Source organism: Zea mays, chromosome 8 (assembly GCF_902167145.1).
Source record: "Zea mays cultivar B73 chromosome 8, Zm-B73-REFERENCE-NAM-5.0, whole genome shotgun sequence".
NCBI classification, from domain to species: Eukaryota; Viridiplantae; Streptophyta; class Magnoliopsida; order Poales; family Poaceae; genus Zea; species Zea mays.
The window spans coordinates 162952296-162973547 of record NC_050103.1 but is presented as its reverse complement, the minus strand read 5'-3'; the positions used below and the strand labels follow the sequence as shown (position 1 = coordinate 162973547).

The following is a 21252-nucleotide window of genomic DNA, read 5'->3' as shown; positions in this document are numbered from 1 at the left end:
GACTAGAGACTAGATCAATTTAGTCTATGTTTTAATATCATTAACTGACAATTTAAAAACTAAATAAGACTAAAATGATAGGAAAGGACTAATCACAGGACCAAACAGGCCCTACCCGGGCTCTAAATTGATTGGGAGTCTACATGTGAAATTTGTTTCGGGCTTAATTCGGTACCATGGCTTACTACCCGAATAGACCCAAATTATAAGTTCAGGTTTTAAGTTTTGATACCCACAAAAGCCCATCACGTTTTGGATATCAGGCTTTAAACGTGTTCGGGCTTGGTGTTTTGGATTTCGGGCTTCGGGCTCAGATATTATGGCCAGGCTAACATACCGGCAATTTTGTTTGGCATCAGTTCCCAAATGATCAGAAAATGATCTTGTTCGATGAAATCTAGCCTTTTGCAGTTTTAGTCAGAAATAAAGCTACAATTTGAGATGCTCAACTGCAGATATTGGTCAGTGCACACTGCACAAGGGAAGCAGCATCTTCCAAAGAAGAGACACAATGGTATACTCCATACAAGTGCTTTCTGTTACCAATCTACATCATGCCTGGCCAAACTCCTTCAAACCTTGAGGGCCACTCATACAATTTAATATGATACGTATACGTATGTATCTACCAAGTCCCATCATTTTCGCTTCTGCAAGAAAAAGCATCCGATTATTCACTCTGAAAGAGAAAAAAAGATAAAAGAGAATCATATTCAATCAAACGAGAATAACTTTTCATAAAGAAATACGGTGCGCAAAATAGTACTTGCAGCATCTTTCTTCGTGATGGATATGCTAGAAAGCTGTGAATTATGCATGCCTTAAAACACACAAAGGCTTCTAAGCTGATTTACAGGGAAACATGCTAGAAATGCTTTCCCCAGTAACACAAATCCAAGTCCCAGAGCATTATAAGGACCAAAAAAATTGGCACTAGAAAACAAATAAAAACCAAACGCCATGTTTTTCTCATTATTTACATTTGACCACACACACAAAAACATATAAATCTTTAACCCACAGCATAACTTGGCGCCTTCTCTTAAAAGAGAAGAAACTTATTGGGAACTAACCTTACAATCAAACAAAATAACACCCTAGCCATCAAAATCAGCTGAAGTGCTGAACTGCTACTAGTAGTAAAGAGATGACACTTAGAGTCATGTGAAGCCTAACAAAATTTGAATGAAGAAAGAGAACAAGGCAATTCTTCAAAAGAGGAGAATCGGATGCTTGATTATCTAAAAATAATAATCTTTCTGAAGTAAATATCCATTGTGCCTATAAAAGAAGGCAAGAAAACACCACAGCTGCATACCAACCTACAATTGTCACTTCCATTTTCTCAATACCTTAAGCAAGGACCAATGTCTCAAGCCCAGCCCCCTCGTTCCCAAGCCCAGTGGAAACACGTTAAATTTCAGGATAACCAAGCTAATGCCATGAAGGAACCAGGAACCGGTGGGTATGGCTATGGGACGAAAAATGACAAGAATAAGGATGTGGATACAATAGCTTCGGACTTCATCAAGCTGAAGCACAAGGCTTGGGCACTCCAGAAGAGCACAACCATGTACCAACCTTCTACCTAAAGGTGTCAATAGTTCAAGAAGTTGATACTATATACTTATGCTTGTCTCTGTATAGTCTATAAGTCCTAATTCAAATAACAGGTGCTGCTTGCAGCCTTGGATATTTGCGGATGCGGAGTGAAGTTACCATGGCATCCTTGCTAAGAATAAGAAAGTAATGTGGTTATGAGGAGATGTGTAATTTTGTGGCGATATTATTTGCAACAATGATGTATATATGGGCATGTTTGGTTCACGGCTAACTGTGACACACTTTGCCTAAGGTTAGTCGTTCGAATTGAAGAACTAACCTTAGGCAGAAAAAGTTAGGCAAAGTGTGGAAATTTATGCAGCAAACCAAATAGGCCTATAGTTTTACTGCTAGTTAATTTGCTTCTATTTGGAAATCGGAATAGTAAAGCATCGAGCAAGGTTTTCAAATTGTCCGATTAATCGTCCTTTGCATGAACTCAATTAGGGACTCCGACCCGATTAGGATGCCTTATCGTCCAATCGTCCGAGTACTCGTCACCTAATCATAACTAATCGTCCAGTTTGGTAGCTACTCGGCCAGGAATATGGAAAGTCACCTGACTCTGTCTGGGTCCAAAAAAAATGGCGCATTGTTTCCATTATGGCGCCCTATTGATTTGGGTTATTAAAGGAACTGATTACCTGATTGGCTGGCTTTCCAAATCCCAAATTCCTTTCCTTATTTCATCTCTCTCTCTTCTACTTCCTGGCTGGCCGGCTGCTGCTTCTTTTGTTTCCTGGCGTTTCCTCCATTCCTCCTCCCTAAGAAAAAAGCCGGCTGCTCCTCCTCCCTGACCAACTCCGGTGGCGCTGGCGCCTCCCTGATCAAGAAACACCGGCAACTTCAATCTGAACAACTTCGGCGACTCCTCTATGATCAAGACCTGAGGAAGATGAGCACCTCATCTAAAGGTACCGTGATCCCTGTCCCTGATCAAGCTTTGATTTGAGTGCAGTACAGAAGTAGTACACCATGGATCAAGCATTCAGTTTGCTGATCGCCCACGTCATGGTTTGAGACTTTGAGTGCAGTTTGCATTCGTTTGTGTTTGAGACTTTGAGTAGAGTTTGCATTAGTTTCGTTTGAGGTGCTACTCAAGGTGATTGCTACTCTGCTGTAATGCTGTTTGATACTTTGAGTACTGCTAAATAGCTACTGCTGTTTGAGTTGGTACTTTGATTACTGCTGTAGTTTTGATTACTGCTGTTTGAGTTTGAGTTAAATGCTGCTGTAGTTTTGATTACCTACTGCTGTTTGAAGTATATTATATAGTATATAACAATACACTATAGTGTATATAACTATATATAATTATATATGTCCTGATTAGTACAGGAAGTTTAGGACGACTAGGTGGCCGACCTGTCACCGATTAATCAGCCTGGTCGACGTCCTAATCGTGATTATTTGCCTAATCGGTCACCATCAATGACCTGGCGACGAGGCGACTTGAAAGCCATGGCATCAAGCATACATTTTCTTCTAATTATTAGCCAACTCCATGATTAGATAAGAAAAAAACTGCACTGATCAAAAAAAAATTGGAGAAAGCTGTAGGAGCTACAAGTTGAAGGAGAAATTTGCCATTATGGATGTCTTCAGATGCGGCTTCGACGATTTGGATGCGTAGGCGAGGGATTCTCTATTATGGAAAACTAGAGGACAACCCACACTTCAAAATGGACATGACCACGCTATTACCCGTAGTGAACAACGATTAGGACCGTTGAGACAGCCGCCGTCCCAGCGCCGTGAGTGCTCGCTGCTTTCCCGTCTTGTCCCTTCTCTCTCTTCTCTCCTTCTCCTCGCTTCAGAAACGGCGGGGGGACGGGCACGGCGGCGGAGCCAGTAAGCTGACGAGGACGCCGTCGTCGCTACTCCGGCCGCCTACCATGCGCGCGGGTCCCGGCACCGCATCGTTCCACGCGCTTGGGTGCTCTTCCAGCAGTACGTGGCCACCGGGCAGATCGAGCCGGACCTCGCCGGCGCCGCACTCACGATGCTCGGTGATGTGGCAGCCGACGCGAAGCAGGAGCACCGCGACCCGGTGTACGCCCAGGTGCTCTCGAGTGTTCTTGTGGCGATACATGACTGGTCAGAGAAACGGCTGTGCTCTTGAGTGTTCTTGGGGCGATACATGACTGGTCAGAGAAACGGCTGCTTGATTACCATGAATGGTACGGGAAGGGCATGGCTGCCACCGGCGCTGGGGCAATGGTGATTCCGCTGTCTCTGGCACTTTCCACGAGCAAGATCATCGCAGAGAGTGTGCCTGGGCGCGCTGCAGGGCACACGACGGCCGGCCCCGACCATCGCGGCCACAGCCATGGGGACACGCCATGGACGAGCGGAGCGTGAGCTTGAGCGAAATCCGAGCAGGGAAAGAGCTCCGGCCGGACTTGGCAGAGGAAGCAGAGAACCAGGCGTGGCCACAGGGGAGGGATACAGGCGAGGAACCGCGGCACGCAGGGACGCTCGGCCGGACGCTGCAAGCAGAGAGAGGGACGAGCCGAAGGAGGAGCGAGCAAGGAGGAGCGTGCAGCCATGGAGGAATCTTGGGCGCGGCAAGGAAGCTCTAGGGAGCAGGGAGGGCGCACGGCTGGAGAGAGATGGGGGAAGGAGAGAGGAGCGGCGCGGCTGGAGCAGCAATGCCGCGGCAGGGAAGGAGCTCGACGCCGGAGCAAGAGAAGGAGGCCGCAGTCCGAACGCTGGCGAGCAGGGAGAGGAAGAAGCTCCGGCAGGCGTGCTCCCGTGGGAGAACTAGAGAGGGCGAGCGTGGAGCTAGAGCCGTGCGTAGGAGAAGCTGGATGCTGGAGAGAGAACACAGCAGGGAGAAAGATAGAGACGCGCGCGCAGGGAGGAACGGCTATGGAGCTTGGGCTAGCGGCTGTTGCAAGGACGAGGAAGACGACTGCTGCATTCCAGAGAAATTTGCGTAGGAAGAGAAGAGGAGAAAAGAATAACGGCTGCTAGGAGAGAGGTAACGGATGTAGACGACGTGAGTATTCATGGTTTTAATCAAAGAGGTTACCAAGTAATAGAGTGTTCTTGTTCGTTTTAGCGGGTGGTCTATTCCCTGCTTTTCCATATTAGCTAATTCCTCGCCTACGCCTCCAAAACGTCGAAGCCGCACGTGAGGATCTCCATAATAGCAAATTTCTCCAAGTTGAAGAGTCTTGACATGCTCATATGGATACTCCAATAAATCAAATATCATTAAAGCATACAGCACCTGCCAAGGTTCTGGACACGCAGAGCTGTAACTCCACAGAATTTTTATTTTCAGTAAAATTGTCATGTTAAAATGCATCAGACATCACACCAGATCAAATATTTGAGGCAAGTAGCAATATTAAGAAATGCTGCTGGTGGATGCGATCATATAATCTTATTTGTCAAAGCACTTGCATTTCAGAGCTCCTGACATTGATAATCGCCAGTATAACAAACATGGTGTTCAAACTCTTAGCAAATGCTTTGATGCATTTTGAAGGAAAATCCATCAGCATAGTTGCAACGATACTAGCAAGTAGGAACAATGACGAAAAACAACAGTTTCAAGGACGTGCCAGTTGGCACCTTCCTCTGAAGCTAAGTTATAGGGGAATATGCCAGCAGATTATGGGCTGGGAGTGGCATATACTGAAATTCGACTTAGTTGAACCATATATCATTAAAAGATGGATCATTTGTTAAAAGTACCCAATACCAAGGCTACTTAAAAACATAAAGCTAGCTAGCATGCAAACCTAAGGGTTCATCATAATCTCACCAACTATTGCTTGCTTGAACCCAATCTAGAAGCAGAGGCACTCTCAACTTTTATTGATCCAAACAGTTTAATGACATCGGGGTGCTTGCGGATGTGATTAGGGCATCCATACAGTAGATCTTGAGCTTCAGAATATCTTCCCTCCGCAAAGAACAACTTGAGAACATGCAGGTAGGCAACAGGTTCTGGAGAAGTATTCACTGTCATGGCCTTGAAAAAGTTCCTTGCATCTTCAACCGTTCCATACTTGGCAATGTAAGGAGGGAATGGATCGGCGAAAGGTGGGAACTTGCAGGTTTTCATTGTCTTCAGAAGAGACAGTGCCTCCTCAAGTTTGTTTACCCTCAGCAAGTCATTAATTAGATGCTGGCAAGTGCCTTGCCAAGGCCTCAACTCAGTCTTATCCACCATCTCAATAAAGAAAGAGTAAGCCTCTTCGACCTTTTCATGGCTACATAGACCTTTCAATATCACATCCAGCAAATTGGCATCTGCGTCCAAGCCCTTTTCGATCATCTCGGTTAAGTATTGCACAGCTCTATCCACATCCCCAGCTAAACAGCAACCATGGATCAACAGGGTCCAAGTCTTCAAATCTGGGACACACCCTTCAGCCTCCATTTCATCGAGCACCTTGCGAGCATCCTCCAGCTTGTCAGCCTTGCAAAGACCATACACCAACTGGCTATATGTAACATTGTCCGGCTGGTGGCCTTGGGCCTTCATTGTTTGCACAATCTCTGCAGCCTCATCGAACATCCCATTACGTGTAAGCGCCCTATGGACCCCATCAAGCAACTCCTTGGTCTTGACGCCCCAGACAGCCTCAAACTTGTTGACAACCCGATTGACAAGCTCAAGATCTGGCGACGGCCCCATCGAGATGCGCCTGATGATGATGGGTCCATCCTGCTGTGCTGGCTTGAAAGGGCCATCCATCATGAGCTCATATAGCTCCACAGCCTCCCGGACCATGTGGCGCCTCTGGAAGTTCCTGGACAGCTTGAGGTAAGTGTCGATATCGACGTGCATCCCAGCAGCCTTTGTTTCCCGGATCAAGTCCCAAAACTCCGGCACTGACTCCTCCCTGCCGAGCACCCTTGCCATGGCATTGTAGGCCACGGAGCTGTGCGTGTACCCCTGCTGCCGCCCAGCCCATCTGAAGAAGGCGAGAGCCTTAATCGGATGCTCCCTCAGCTCTCGGAGCACCGTGGTGACGGAGGTCTCCGTAAGCGGAAGGAGACCGATGGCGGAGAGCCTGCTATCGAGGCCCGCGGCGTCGTGGTCCCGGACCGCCTCCGCCGCCGCGGTGGCGGACTTGGCACCTTTCCGGAACTTGTCGTAATGCGCGGTGAGGGAGGCATAGTCGGCGGTGAGACTGGCCTTCTTGAAGGAGGCGAGAGCAGCGAGGTAGGTGCCCTGGTCGACGGAGTGGCCAGCCTCCTGCATCTCGCGGAGGAAGGGCCAGAAATGGCGCTGCGCAGAGGGGTGGGAGGCGAGGGTGCGGAGCATGAGGTTGTATGCCGCGGAGCCAACTGGCTGGCCGGCGGCGACGGAGCGGCGGAAGACGGCGAGCGCTTGGGAGGGGTCCTTGGAGAGGCTGTGGATGTTGTAGAGCACGGCCTCTGGGGAAAGGCGGTTGTTGGATGAGGCGGCGGGTGTGGAGAGGAGGCGTCGGTGGCCGCGGAGGGCCAGGAGACGGCGGAGAGGGGGAAGCGCCGCCGTTGGAGGTGGAGGTTTAGGGGCTTTGCGGCGAGGAAGAGAGGATGGTTGGGGAATAAACGAGTTTTTTTTATTCATGCAACCCCCAACATTAGACTCTCTTCAATTAGATTTTTGCAAGCATGGCACCGGCTTTAATGGGCTTCGCACGCACGGCACCGCCAGGCGCCAATTGCAAACACGGTACTATAATGGTCGAGACTTTAAAGATATGGCATTGGACTCCACTGAACACCATTAGCAATTTCTTCCTTTCGGTCGTGGCCTTCCTTCCGTTCCCGTTCCCAACTTTTTTTTTTTTTGCATTTTAGCTTTTTTGAGTTTTTTTTTGCACAATTATATCATTTACATATTCATTTCAAAAAATGGATCTCAACCTCGACGTCATCATCATTTACGCCGAGGTAACGCATAGTGGCGCCGATATAATTGGCGTCAACTATTTCTACGTGACAGACGATGTGGCAAGTCTCAGGGGTCGACGTCATAGATCTTGTCGTACCTGGATTGTGTGACCATTGTCCATGGCAAGGAAACATATGTGGGGTGAGGTGTATGAGTCTCTGGTCGATGATCAATGACCACACAACCCTCATTTTTGTTAAAAATAGCCATGAACGACTATTTTCAATAATACCGAAGGCTAACACCTATGGATTTTTGACCAAGAAATCTTCTCCACCAGAAATCCAAGAATGTGATCTATGGCAAGGAAACATATGTCGGTGAGGTGTATGAGCCTCTGGTCGATGATCAATGGTCACACAACCCTCATTTTTATCGAAAATAGCCATGAACGACCATTTTCAATAATACCGAAGGCTAACACGTACGGATTTTTGACCAAGAAATGGTCTGCACTAGAAATCCAAGAATGTGATCTATCGCAAGGAAACATGTGTGCGGTGAGGTGTACAAACATCTGGTCAATGATCAATGGCCACACAACCTCCATTTTTGACGAAAATAGCCATGAACGACCATTTTCAATAATACCGAAGGCTAATACCTACAGATTTTTGACCAAGAAATGGTCTCCAACAGAAATCCAAGAATGTGATCTATGACAAGGAAACATATGTGGTGTGAGGTGTACGAGCCTCTGGTTAATGATCAATGGCCACACAACCCCTATTTTTGTCGAAAATAGACATGAACGACTATTTTCAATAATAACGAAGGCTAACACAATCGAATTTTTGAACAAAAAATGGTTTCCACCAGAAATGCCACATCGCCTGCTATGTAGGAAAAGTTGGCGCCAATAATACTGACGTCGCTGTGCGTTACCTCGGCGCCGATGATGACGCCGAGGTTGGAGTCATTTTTTAAAATGAAACTATAAATGATATAGTTATGAAAAAAACGCAAAAAAGACTAAAATAAAAAAGGTTGGTTCCCGTTCACGGTCTTCGTTTGGAGCCCATATACCTGCAACGTCTCTCTTTCCCGGGGTCAGTGTCTTCTTCCTTCTCACTCTTTTCTTTTGCCCCGCCGCGCCGCCCGTCTCCCGGCGCTGCTCCAGTCACCGTTCATCTGCACCCTCGCCTGCTGGTCGACTTACTCCCTTGTGCTGGAAATGGCACAGCCGCCATTGTTAGGTACCGACCGATTCCCATCTCGTGCCTTTTGGATTCAGCCTCGATCCACCAAGCGACTTCGCTTTGGTGGACGCTCTCATAGAGGCGAGTCCAAACCCTCTGGGGTATCGTATGTGGTCACCCTGGGACCGGCTGACGACCGTCTCGACCTACGGGCCCTCGGGTTCCGAGGAAGATGATGAGCCCGACTTTAGTTGGGATTTCTCCGGACTTGGTAACCCCAGTGCCATGCGGGACTTTATGGTCGCATGCGGCTACTGCCTTTCCGACTATTCCGACGGTAGCCGCAGCCTCGACGACGAGGACTGCGGCCCAAGTCGTGAATGTTTCCACGTCGATCTAGGGGGTCCCGACGAAGGCAACCATCTTGGTATGCCGGAGAACGGTGATTGAAAGGGAATTAGGCTTACACCTAGTTCCTATATAATTTTGGTGGTTGAATTGCCCAACACAAATCTTTGGACTAACTAGTTTGCCCAAGTGTATAGATTATACAGGTGTAAAAGGTTCACACTCAGCCAATAAAAAGACCAAGTTTTGGATTCAATAAAGGAGCAAAGGGGCAACCGAGGGCACCCCTGGTCTGGCGCACCGGACTGTCCGGTGTGCCACCGGACAGTGAACAGTACCTGTCCGGTGCACCAGGGGACTCAGACTCCAACTCTTCACTCTCGGGAATTCTCGGAAGCCGGCGCGCTATAATTCACCGGACTGTCCGGTGTGCACCGGACATGTCCGGTGCTCCAAGGAAGCTCGGCCTCCTGAACTCGCCAGCCTCGGGTTCGCGCGGCAGCCGCTCCGCTATAATTCACCGGACTGTCCGGTGTGCACCGGACTGTCCGGTGTGCCAGCGGAGCAACGGCTCCCTGCGGCGCCAACGGCTCCCTGCGGTGCATTAAATGCGCGCGCAGCGCGCGCAGAAGTCAGAGTCGCCCATACCGGTGCACCGGACATCAAACAGTACATGTCCGGTGTGCACCGGACACCCAGGCGGGCCCACAAGTCAGAAGCTCCAACGGTCGAAATCCAACGGCAATGGTGACGTGGCAGAGGCACCGGACTGTCCGGTGTGCACCGGACTGTCCGGTGCGCCATCGAACAGAGGCTGCCAGCAACGGTCACTTTTGGTGGTTGGGGCTATAAATACCCCAACCACCCCACCATTCATTGCATCCAAGTTTTCCACTTCTCAACCACTTACAAGAGCTAGGCATTCAATTCTAGACACATTCAAAGAGATCAAATCCTCTCCAATTCCACACAAAACCCTAGTGACTAGTGAGAGTGATTTGCCGTGTTCTTTTGAGCTCTTGCGCTTGGATCGCATTCTTTCTTTCTCTTGTGCTCTTGTGATCAACACTCGATTGTAACCGAGGCAAGAGGCACCGATTGTGTGGTGGCCCTTGCGGGGAAATTTTGTTCCCGGTTGATTGAGAAGAAGGAAAGCTCACTCGGTCCGAGGGACCGTTTGAGAGAGGGAAGGGTTGAAAGAGACCCGGCCTTTGTGGCCTCCTCAACGGGGAGTAGGTTTGCGAGAACCGAACCTCGGTAAAACAAATCCGCGTGTCACTCTCCTTATTTGCTTGGGATTTGTTTTGCGCCCTCTCTCGCGGACTCGTTTATATTTCTAACGCTAACCCGGCTTGTAGTTGTGATTATTTTTGTAAATTTCAGTTTCGCCCTATTCACCCCCCCTCTAGGCGACTATCAATTGGTATCAGAGCCCGGTGCTTCATTAGAGCCTAACCGCTCGAAGTGATGTCGGGAGATCACACCAAGAAGGAGATGGAGACCGGCGAAAAGCCCACTACAAGCTACGGGAGCACTTCATCGGAAGAGTCCCGCACCAAAAGGAGGGAGAAGAAGAAGAGCTCCTCCAACAAAGGGAAGGAGAAGAAATCTTCTTCTCACCACAAAGAGAAGAAGGAAAAATCTTCTTCCCACAAGCCGCATCGGAAAGGCGATAAGCACAAGAGGATGAGGAAGGTGGTCTACTACGAGACCGACACTTCATCAACTTCTACCTCCGACTCCGATGCGCCCTCCGTCACTTCTAAGCGCCAAGAGCGCAAGAAGTATAGTAAGATCCCCCTACGCTACCCTCGCATTCCTAAACATACACCTTTACTTTCCGTCCCATTAGGCAAACCACCAACTTTTAATGGTGAAGATTATGCTATGTGGAGTAATTTAATGCGATTTCATCTAACCTCTCTCCACAAAAGAATATGGGATGTTGTTGAGTATGGTGTACAGGTACCATCAATAGGGGATGAGGACTATGACACGGACGAAGTGGCCCAAATCGAGCACTTCAACTCCCAAGCCGCAACCATCCTCCTTGCCTCCCTAAGCAAGGAGGAATACAACAAAGTACAAGGATTGAAGAACGCCAAGGAGATTTGGGACCTACTCAAGACGGCGCACGAGGGTGATGAACTCACCAAGATCACCAAGCGGGAAACGATCGAGGGGGAGCTCGGTCGCTTCCGTCTTCGCCAAGGGGAGGAGCCACAAGACATGTACAACCGGCTCAAGACCTTGGTGAACCAAGTGCGCAACCTCGGGAGCACAAAATGGGATGACCACGAAGTGGTTAAGGTTATTCTAAGAGCTCTTATTTTCCTTAACCCCACTCAAGTACAATTAATTCGTGGGAATCCTAGATATCCACTAATGACCCCCGAGGAAGTTATCGGGAATTTTGTGAGTTTTGAATGCATGATTAAGGGCTCCAAGAAGATCAACGAGCTTGACGAGCCTTCCACCTCCGAGGCGCAACCGGTGGCCTTCAAGGCAACGGAGGAGAAGAAGGAGGAGTCTACACCAAGTAGACAACCAATTGACGCCTCCAAGCTCGACAACGAGGAGATGGCCCTAATCATCAAAAGCTTTCGGCAAATTCTCAAGCAACGGAAGGGGAAGGACTACAAACCCCGTTCCAAAAAGGTTTGCTACAAGTGTGGTAAGCCCGGTCACTTTATTGCAAAATGTCCTATGTCTAGTGACAGTGACAGGGGCGACGACAAGAAGGGAAGAAGAAAGGAGAAGAAGAAGTATTACAAGAAGAAGGGCGGCGATGCCCATGTTTGTCGGGAGTGGGACTCCGACGAAAGCTCAAGCGACTCCTCCGACGACGAGGACGCCGCCAACATCGCCGTCACCAAAGGCCTTCTCTTCCCCAACGTCGGCCACAAGTGTCTCATGGCCAAGGACGGCAAAAAGAAGGTAAAATCAAGGTCCTCCACTAAATATGAAACATCTAGTGATGAGGATGATGATAAAAATGAGGAGGATAACTTGCGCATTCTTTTTGCTAACCTTAACATGGAACAAAAGGAAAAATTAAATGAACTAATTAGTGCCATCCATGAAAAGGATGATCTCTTGGACTCCCAAGAGGACTTCCTAATCAAGGAGAATAAGAAACATGTTAAGGTTAAAAATGCTTATGCTCTAGAAGTAGAAAAATGTAACAAATTATCTAGTGAGCTAAGCATGTGCCATGACACTATTGCCAACCTTAGAAATGAAAATGCTAAATTAATTACTAAGGTAGATTCTCATGTTTGCATTGATCCTAGAAATGATAATGTTGATTTGCTTGCTAGGGTTGATGAGTTAAATGTTTCCATTGCTAGCCTTAGAAATGAGAATGAGAAACTAATTGCTAAGGCTAAGGATTTTGATGTTTGCAATACTACTATTTCCGACCTTAGAACTAAAAATGATATGTTGCATGCTAAGGTTGTTGAACTAAAATCTTGCAAACCCTCTACATCTAATGTTGAGCATATTTCCATTTGTACTAGATGTAGAGATATTAATGTTGATGCTATCCATGATCACCTAGCCTTAATTAAAAAACAAAATGGTCACATAGCTCAACTAAATGCTAAGATTAGAGAGCATGACTTAGAAAATGAAAAATTTAAATTGGCTAGAAGCATGCTCTATAATGGGAGACGCCCTGGCATCAAGGATGGCATTGGCTTCCAAAGGGGAGACAATGTCAAACTTAATGCCCCTCCAAAGAACTTATCTAACTTTGTTAAGGGCAAGGCTCCCATGCCTCAGGATAACGAGGGTTACATTTTGTACCCTGCCGGCTATCCTGAGAGCAAAATTAGAAAGATTCATTCTAGGAAGTCTCACTCTGGCCCTAATCATGCTTATATGTATAAGGGTGAGACATCTAGCTCTAGGCAACCAACCCATGCTAAGTTGCCTAAGAAGAAAATTCCTAATGCATCAAATGATCATGCCATTTCATTTAAAACTTTTGATGCATCTTATGTGCTTACTAGCAAATCCGGCAAAGTAGTTGCCAAATTTGTTGGGGGCAAACACAAGGATTCCAAGACTTGTGTTTGGGTACCCAAAGTTCTTGTATCTAATGCCAAAGGACCCAAAACAGTTTGGGTACCTAAAGTCAAGAACTAAATTTGTTTTGTAGGTTTATGCATCCGGGGGGTCAAGTTGGATACTCGATAGCGGGTGCACAAACCACATGACCGGGGAGAAAAGGATGTTCTCCTCATATGAGAAAAACCAAGATCCCCAACGAGCTATCACATTCGGGGATGGAAATCAAGGTTTGGTCAAAGGACTTGGTAAAATTGCTATATCTCCTGACCATTCTATTTCCAATGTTTTTCTTGTAGATTCTTTAGATTACAATTTGCTTTCCGTATCCCAATTATGTCAAATGGGCTACAACTGTCTATTCACTGATGTAGGTGTCACTGTCTTTAGAAGAAGTAATGATTCAATAGCATTTAAGGGAGTGTTAGAGGGTCAGCTATACTTGGTAGATTTTAATAGAGCTGAACTCGACACTTGCTTAGTTGCTAAGACTAATATGGGTTGGCTATGGCATCGCCGACTAGCCCATGTTGGGATGAAGAATCTTCATAAGCTTCTAAAGGGAGAGCACATTTTAGGATTAACAAATGTTCATTTTGAGAAAGACAGGATTTGTAGCGCATGCCAGGCAGGGAAGCAAGTTGGAGTCAATCATCCACACAAGAACATCATGACGACCGACAGGCCGCTTGAGCTACTCCACATGGATCTATTCGGCCCGATTGCTTACATAAGCATCGGCGGGAGTAAGTATTGTCTTGTTATTGTGGATGATTATTCTCGCTTCACTTGGGTATTCTTTTTACAGGAAAAATCTCAAACCCAAGAGACCTTAAAGGGATTCTTGAGACGAGCTCAAAATGAGTTCGGCTTAAGGATCAAGAAAATAAGAAGCGACAACGGGACGGAGTTCAAGAACTCTCAAATTGAAAGCTTCCTTGAGGAGGAGGGCATCAAGCATGAGTTCTCTTCTCCCTACACGCCACAACAAAACGGTGTAGTGGAGAGGAAGAATCGAACTCTATTGGACATGGCAAGAACCATGCTTGATGAGTACAAGACACCGGACCGGTTTTGGGCCGAGGCGGTCAACACCGCCTGCTACGCCATCAACCGATTATATCTTCACCGAATCCTCAAGAAGACATCATATGAACTCCTAACCGGTAAAAAGCCCAACATTTCATATTTTAGAGTTTTTGGTAGCAAATGCTTCATTCTTATTAAAAGAGGAAGAAAATCTAAATTTGCTCCTAAAACTGTAGAAGGTTTTTTACTTGGTTATGACTCAAACACAAGGGCATATAGGGTCTTTAACAAGTCCACTGGACTAGTTGAAGTCTCTTGTGACGTTGTGTTTGATGAAACTAACGGCTCTCAAGTAGAGCAAGTTGATCTTGATGAGATAGGTGAAGAACAGGCTCCATGCATCGCGCAAAGGAACATGTCCGTCGGGGATGTGTGTCCTAAGGAATCCGAAGAGCCTCCAAGTACACAAGATCAACCATCCTCCTCCATGCAAGCATCTCCACCAACTCAAAATGAGGATGAGGCTCAAAATGATGAAGAGCAAAATCAAGAAGACGAGCCACCTCAAGATGATAGCAATGATCAAGGGGGAGATACAAATGATCAAGAAAAGGAGGATGAGGAAGAACCAAGACCGCCACACCCAAGAGTCCACCAAGCAATCCAACGAGATCACCCCGTCGACACCATCCTCGGCGACATTCATAAGGGGGTAACTACTCGATCTCGGGTTGCTCACTTTTGTGAACATTACTCTTTTGTTTCCTCTATTGAGCCACACAGGGTAGAGGAAGCTCTCCAAGATTCGGATTGGGTGGTGGCAATGCAAGAGGAGCTCAACAATTTCACGAGGAACGAGGTATGGCATTTAGTTCCACGTCCTAACCAAAATGTTGTAGGAACCAAATGGGTCTTCCGCAACAAGCAAGATGAGCATGGTGTGGTGACAAGGAACAAAGCTCGACTCGTGGCCAAAGGGTATTCACAAGTCGAAGGTTTGGATTTTGGTGAAACCTATGCACCCGTAGCTAGGCTTGAGTCAATTCGCATATTATTGGCCTATGCTACTTACCATGGCTTTAAGCTCTATCAAATGGACGTGAAAAGTGCCTTCCTCAATGGACCGATCAAGGAAGAGGTCTATGTTGAGCAACCTCCCGGCTTTGAAGACAGTGAGTACCCTAACCATGTCTATAGGCTCTCTAAGGCGCTTTATGGGCTCAAGCAAGCCCCAAGAGCATGGTATGAATGCCTAAGAGATTTCCTTATTGCTAATGGCTTCAAAGTTGGCAAGGCCGATCCTACACTCTTTACTAAAACTCTTGAAAATGACTTGTTTGTATGCCAAATTTATGTTGATGATATTATATTTGGGTCTACTAACGAGTCTACATGTGAAGAGTTTAGTAGGATCATGACACAGAAATTCGAGATGTCGATGATGGGGGAGTTGAAGTATTTTCTAGGATTCCAAGTCAAGCAACTCCAAGAGGGCACCTTCATTAGCCAAACGAAGTACACTCAAGACATTCTTGCTAAGTTTGGGATGAAGGATGCCAAACCCATCAAGACACCCATGGGAACTAATGGGCATCTCGATCTCGACACGGGAGGTAAGTCCGTGGATCAAAAGGTATACCGGTCGATGATTGGTTCATTGCTTTATTTATGTGCATCTCGACCGGACATTATGCTTTCCGTTTGCATGTGTGCAAGATTCCAATCCGACCCTAAGGAATCCCACCTTACGGCCGTAAAACGAATCTTGAGATATTTGGCTTATACACCTAAGTTTGGGCTTTGGTACCCTCGGGGATCCACATTTGATTTACTTGGTTATTCGGATGCCGATTGGGCGGGGTGCAAAATCAATAGGAAGAGCACATCGGGGACTTGCCAGTTCTTGGGAAGATCCTTGGTGTCATGGGCTTCAAAGAAGCAAAATTCGGTCGCTCTTTCCACCGCCGAAGCTGAGTATATTGCCGCAGGTCACTGTTGCGTGCAATTGCTTTGGATGAGGCAAACCCTGCGGGACTACGGTTACAAATTAACCAAAGTCCCTTTGCTATGTGATAATGAGAGTGCAATTAAAATGGCCGACAATCCCGTCGAGCATAGCCGCACTAAGCACATAGCCATTCGGTATCATTTTCTTAGGGATCACCAACAAAAGGGGGATATCGAGATTTCTTACATTAATACTAAAGATCAATTAGCCGATATCTTTACCAAGCCACTTGATGAACAATCTTTTACCAGACTTAGGCATGAGCTCAATATTCTTGATTCTAGAAATTTCTTTTGCTAAGCTTGCACACATAGCTCTTTTGAATACCTTTGATCATATCTCTTTTATATGCTATGACTAATGTGTTTTCAAGTTTATTTCAAACCAAGTCATAGGTATATTGAAAGGGAATTGGAGTCTTCGGCGAAGACAAAGGCTTCCACTCCGTAACTCATACTTCGCCACCACTCCGAGCAACTCTCTCTTCTTTGGGGGAGAAATGAGCATCAAGGAAAAGGACTTCATCCTTGGGGGAGAGAGTAAAAGCTCAAACGCAAAAGGACTTCGTCTTTGGTATAATCTTAACTCACTTATTTATGACCAAAGGGGAAGATTGCACTTCAAGGGCTCTAATGATTCCGTTTTTGGCGATTCATGCCAAAAAGGGGGAGAAATGAGCCCAAAGCAAAAGGACCGCACCACCACCACCAAATTCAAAAACTTAGTGCTTTCCAAAAGTCTTTATCATTTGGTATCCTATTGTGTTCAAAAGGGGGAGAAAGTAGTATTTCAAAAATGGTATATCAAAACCCTCTTGAACACTAAGAGGTGGATCTCTTTTAGGGGGAGTTTTGTTTAGTCAAAGGAAAAGCATTTGAAATAGGGGGAGACAATTTCAAATCTTGAAAATGCTTTGCAAACTCTTATTCATGTACCTTTGACTATTTGCAAAAGATCTTTGAAATGGATTTACAAAAGGTTTTGCAAAAACAAAACAAGTGGTGCAAACGTGGTCCAAAATGTTAAATAAGAAAGAAACATTCCATGCATATCTTGTAAGTAGTTTTATTGGCTCAATTCCAAGCAACCTTTACACTTACATTATGCAAACTAGTTCAATTATGCACTTCTATATTTGCTTTGGTTTGTGTTGGCATCAATCACCAAAAAGGGGGAGATTGAAAGGGAATTAGGCTTACACCTAGTTCCTATATAATTTTGGTGGTTGAATTGCCCAACACAAATCTTTGGACTAACTAGTTTGCCCAAGTGTATAGATTATACAGGTGTAAAAGGTTCACACTCAGCCAATAAAAAGACCAAGTTTTGGATTCAATAAAGGAGCAAAGGGGCAACCGAGGGCACCCCTGGTCTGGCGCACCGGACTGTCCGGTGTGCCACCGGACAGTGAACAGTACCTGTCCGGTGCACCAGGGGACTCAGACTCCAACTCTTCACTCTCGGGAATTCTCGGAAGCCGGCGCGCTATAATTCACCGGACTGTCCGGTGTGCACCGGACATGTCCGGTGCTCCAAGGAAGCTCGGCCTCCTGAACTCGCCAGCCTCGGGTTCGCGCGGCAGCCGCTCCGCTATAATTCACCGGACTGTCCGGTGTGCACCGGACTGTCCGGTGTGCCAGCGGAGCAACGGCTCCCTGCGGCGCCAACGGCTCCCTGCGGTGCATTAAATGCGCGCGCAGCGCGCGCAGAAGTCAGAGTCGCCCATACCGGTGCACCGGACATCAAACAGTACATGTCCGGTGTGCACCGGACACCCAGGCGGGCCCACAAGTCAGAAGCTCCAACGGTCGAAATCCAACGGCAATGGTGACGTGGCAGAGGCACCGGACTGTCCGGTGTGCACCGGACTGTCCGGTGCGCCATCGAACAGAGGCTGCCAGCAACGGTCACTTTTGGTGGTTGGGGCTATAAATACCCCAACCACCCCACCATTCATTGCATCCAAGTTTTCCACTTCTCAACCACTTACAAGAGCTAGGCATTCAATTCTAGACACATTCAAAGAGATCAAATCCTCTCCAATTCCACACAAAACCCTAGTGACTAGTGAGAGTGATTTGCCGTGTTCTTTTGAGCTCTTGCGCTTGGATCGCATTCTTTCTTTCTCTTGTGCTCTTGTGATCAACACTCGATTGTAACCGAGGCAAGAGGCACCGATTGTGTGGTGGCCCTTGCGGGGAAATTTTGTTCCCGGTTGATTGAGAAGAAGGAAAGCTCACTCGGTCCGAGGGACCGTTTGAGAGAGGGAAGGGTTGAAAGAGACCCAGCCTTTGTGGCCTCCTCAACGGGGAGTAGGTTTGCGAGAACCGAACCTCGGTAAAACAAATCCGCGTGTCACTCTCCTTATTTGCTTGGGATTTGTTTTGCGCCCTCTCTCGCGGACTCGTTTATATTTCTAACGCTAACCCGGCTTGTAGTTGTGATTATTTTTGTAAATTTCAGTTTCGCCCTATTCACCCCCCCTCTAGGCGACTATCAGTGATCCCCCTAGGCATGTGCCTCGCGTTGACATCCTTCGGGAGCTAGCTGTGGTCCCCATCCCGGCGGGGGGTCATGACCCACAGCTCGAGCAAATCCGCGAGATGCAGGCCAGGCTCGACGAGGGAGCAGGAACACTTGAGCCGTTCCGCCGGGACATCGGGCAGGAATGGGCGGGCCAACCTCCGGCCGGAGAAGTGCGTCATCTACCCCAGGGCATCCAGCACCGCGTCGCCGACGATGTCAGGGTAAGGCCGCCACTGGTTTCCAGTGGAGTCGGCCAAAACCTGGCTGCAGCGGTAATACTTCTCTGCGCGATGCCGGAGCCATCAACCACCGAGGGCGCGACGTATCCAGGGAGAGCTCAAGAATCTCCTGTAGGATGCTGCGGTCCGACGGGCCAAAAGCTCTGCCTCCCGGAGGCAGGGGTACCCCTCGGAACATCGCGCCGCGACTTCCCTATTCATGCGGGAAGCCTCGGTCCACACCGGGCGCACGCGCAACACAGCGCCTGCGGCCCCGGGTCGCCTCGGCAACGAACACCCTCACCGCAACCGTCGAACCCACCTTGACGAGAGGGTGTGCCGAGGCTACCACCCTAGGCGTGGGGGACGCTACGACAGCGGGGAGGATTGGAGTCCCTCGCCTGAACCACCCGGTCCGCAGGCTTTCAGCTGGGCCATACGACGGGCGCCGTTCCCGACCTGGTTCCGAACCCCGACTACTATCACAAAGTACTCGGGGGAGACAAGGCCGGAACTGTGGCTCGCGGACTACCGGCTGGCCTGCCACCTGGGTGGAACGGACTATGACAACCTCATCATCCGCAACCTCCCCCTGTTTGTCGGGGACCATAATTAGGGGTACCCTCAAGACGCCTAATTCTCAGCTGGTAACCCCCATCAGCATAAAGCTGCAAAGGCCTGATGGGTGCGATTAAGTCAGGGATCAGTCCATACGAGTGACTCGATCACGCTTCACCCGAGCCTAGCCTCGGACTCGGGCAGCCGACCTCGAGGGACTTCCGTCTCGCCCGAGGCCCCCCTTTTAACGGCGGACACATCTCCGGCTCGCCCGAGGCCTTGGCTTCGCTAAGAAGCAACCCTGACTAAATCGCCGCACCGACTGACCGAGTTGCAGGGGCATTTAACGCAAAGGTGGCTTGACACCTCTATCCTGACGCACGCCCCCCGGCAGAGCCGAAGTGACCGCCGTCACTCCGCTGCTCCACTGACCGGTCTGACAGAAGGACAGCGCCGCCTGCGCCACTCTGACTGCGGTGCCACTCGACAGAGTGAGTCTGACAGGCAGTCAGGCCTCGCCAGGGGCGCCATAGCGAACTCCGCTCCGCCCGACCCCAGGGCTCAGACTCGGGCTAAGACCCGGAAGACGGCGAACTCCGCTCCGCCCGACCCCAGGGCTCGGACTCGGGCTAAGACCCGGAAGACGGCGAACTCCGCTCCGCCCGACCCCAGGGCTCGGACTCGGGCTAAGACCCAGAAGACGGCGAACTCCGCTCCGCCCGACCCCAGGGCTCGGACTCGGGCTAAGACCCGGAAGATGGCGAACTCTGCTCCGCCCGACCCCAGGGCTCGGACTCGGGCTCGGCCCCGGAAAACGACGAACTCCGCCTCGCCCGACCCCAGGGCTCGGACTCCGCCCTGGCCTCTGCCGAACGACTTCCGCCTCGCCCGACCCAGGGGCTCGGACTCGGCCTCGGCAACGGAAGACAGATTCGACCCCAGCTTCGGAGGAGCCCCCACGTCGCCCGGCCTCGGGCGCGGGCCCGCCACGTCAACAGGGAGCGCCATCACCACTCTATCCCGAGCCGACTCGGGCTGCAGAGAACAAGACCGGTGTCCCATCTGGCCAGCTCCGCCAGATAGGCAATGATGGCGCCTCCCAAGCTCTATGACGGCGGCGGCTCTCAGCTCTCTTACGGAAGCAGGTGGACGTCAGCAAGGACTCGACCGCTCCGACAGCTGTCCTTCCGCCAAGCTCCGTTGCTCCTCCGACAGCCACGATATCACACCAGCAGGGTGCCAAGATCTCTCTGGCTGCCACATTGGCATGTACTTAGGGCGCTAGCTCTCCCTCCGCTAGACACGTAGCACTGCTACACCCCCATTGTACACCTGGATCCTCTCCTTACGACTATAAAAGGAAGGACCATGGCCTTCTTAGAGAAGGTTGGCCGCGCGGGACCGAGGACGGGATAGGCACTCTCTTGGGGCCGCTCGCTTCCCTCACCCGCGTGGACGCTTGTAACCCCCCTACTGCAAGCGCACCCGACCTGGGCGCGGGACGAACACGAAGGCCGCGGGACTTCCACCTCTCTCACGCCCGTCTCCGGCCACCTCGCCTCTCCCCCCTTCGCGCTCGCCCACGCGCTCGACCCATCTGGGCTGGGGCACGCAGCACACTCACTCGTCGGCTTAGGGACCCCCCGGTCTCGAAACGCCGACAGTTGGCGCGCCAGGTAGGGGCCTGCTGCGTGTTGACGAACAGCTTCCCGTCAAGCTCCAGATGGGCAGTCTCCAGCAACCTCTCCGGCCCGGGACGGTGCTCCGTTTCGGGAGTCTTGAGTTCATGTCCTTCGACGGCAGCTACGACATGATACTCCTTCCACCGCCGTGCGACAACGACAATGG

At 49.2% G+C, this 21252-nt stretch overlaps 2 protein-coding genes across 4 annotated transcripts; one reads left to right on the top strand and one right to left on the bottom strand.

Moving 5' to 3' along the window:
• Positions 1 to 473: 473 nt before the first annotated feature.
• On the bottom strand, positions 474 to 7379 carry LOC100193771 (uncharacterized). 2 transcript variants are annotated; one of them, XR_002263909.3, is made up of 2 exons: positions 2247 to 7379; positions 474 to 650 (listed from the first exon to the last, which is right to left on the bottom strand). XR_002263909.3 is itself a non-coding variant. In NM_001328518.1 (2 exon segments), a coding segment is annotated over 1 exon segment (1509 nt). In that variant the 5' UTR covers positions 6890 to 7153; the 3' UTR covers positions 499 to 650; positions 5378 to 5380.
• On the top strand, positions 949 to 2012 carry LOC100275965 (uncharacterized). 2 transcript variants are annotated; one of them, XM_020541995.3, is made up of 2 exons: positions 949 to 1594; positions 1687 to 2012. In XM_020541995.3, exon 1 carries the CDS (start codon positions 1368 to 1370, stop codon positions 1590 to 1592), a length of 225 nt encoding a protein of 74 aa, XP_020397584.1. In that variant the 5' UTR covers positions 949 to 1367; the 3' UTR covers positions 1593 to 1594; positions 1687 to 2012. The 2 variants fall into 2 exon arrangements, with proteins under 2 accessions (XP_020397584.1, NP_001315448.1); NM_001328519.1 differs by having other exon boundaries at positions 1317 to 1594; positions 1674 to 1967.
• Positions 7380 to 21252: the final 13873 nt, after the last annotated feature.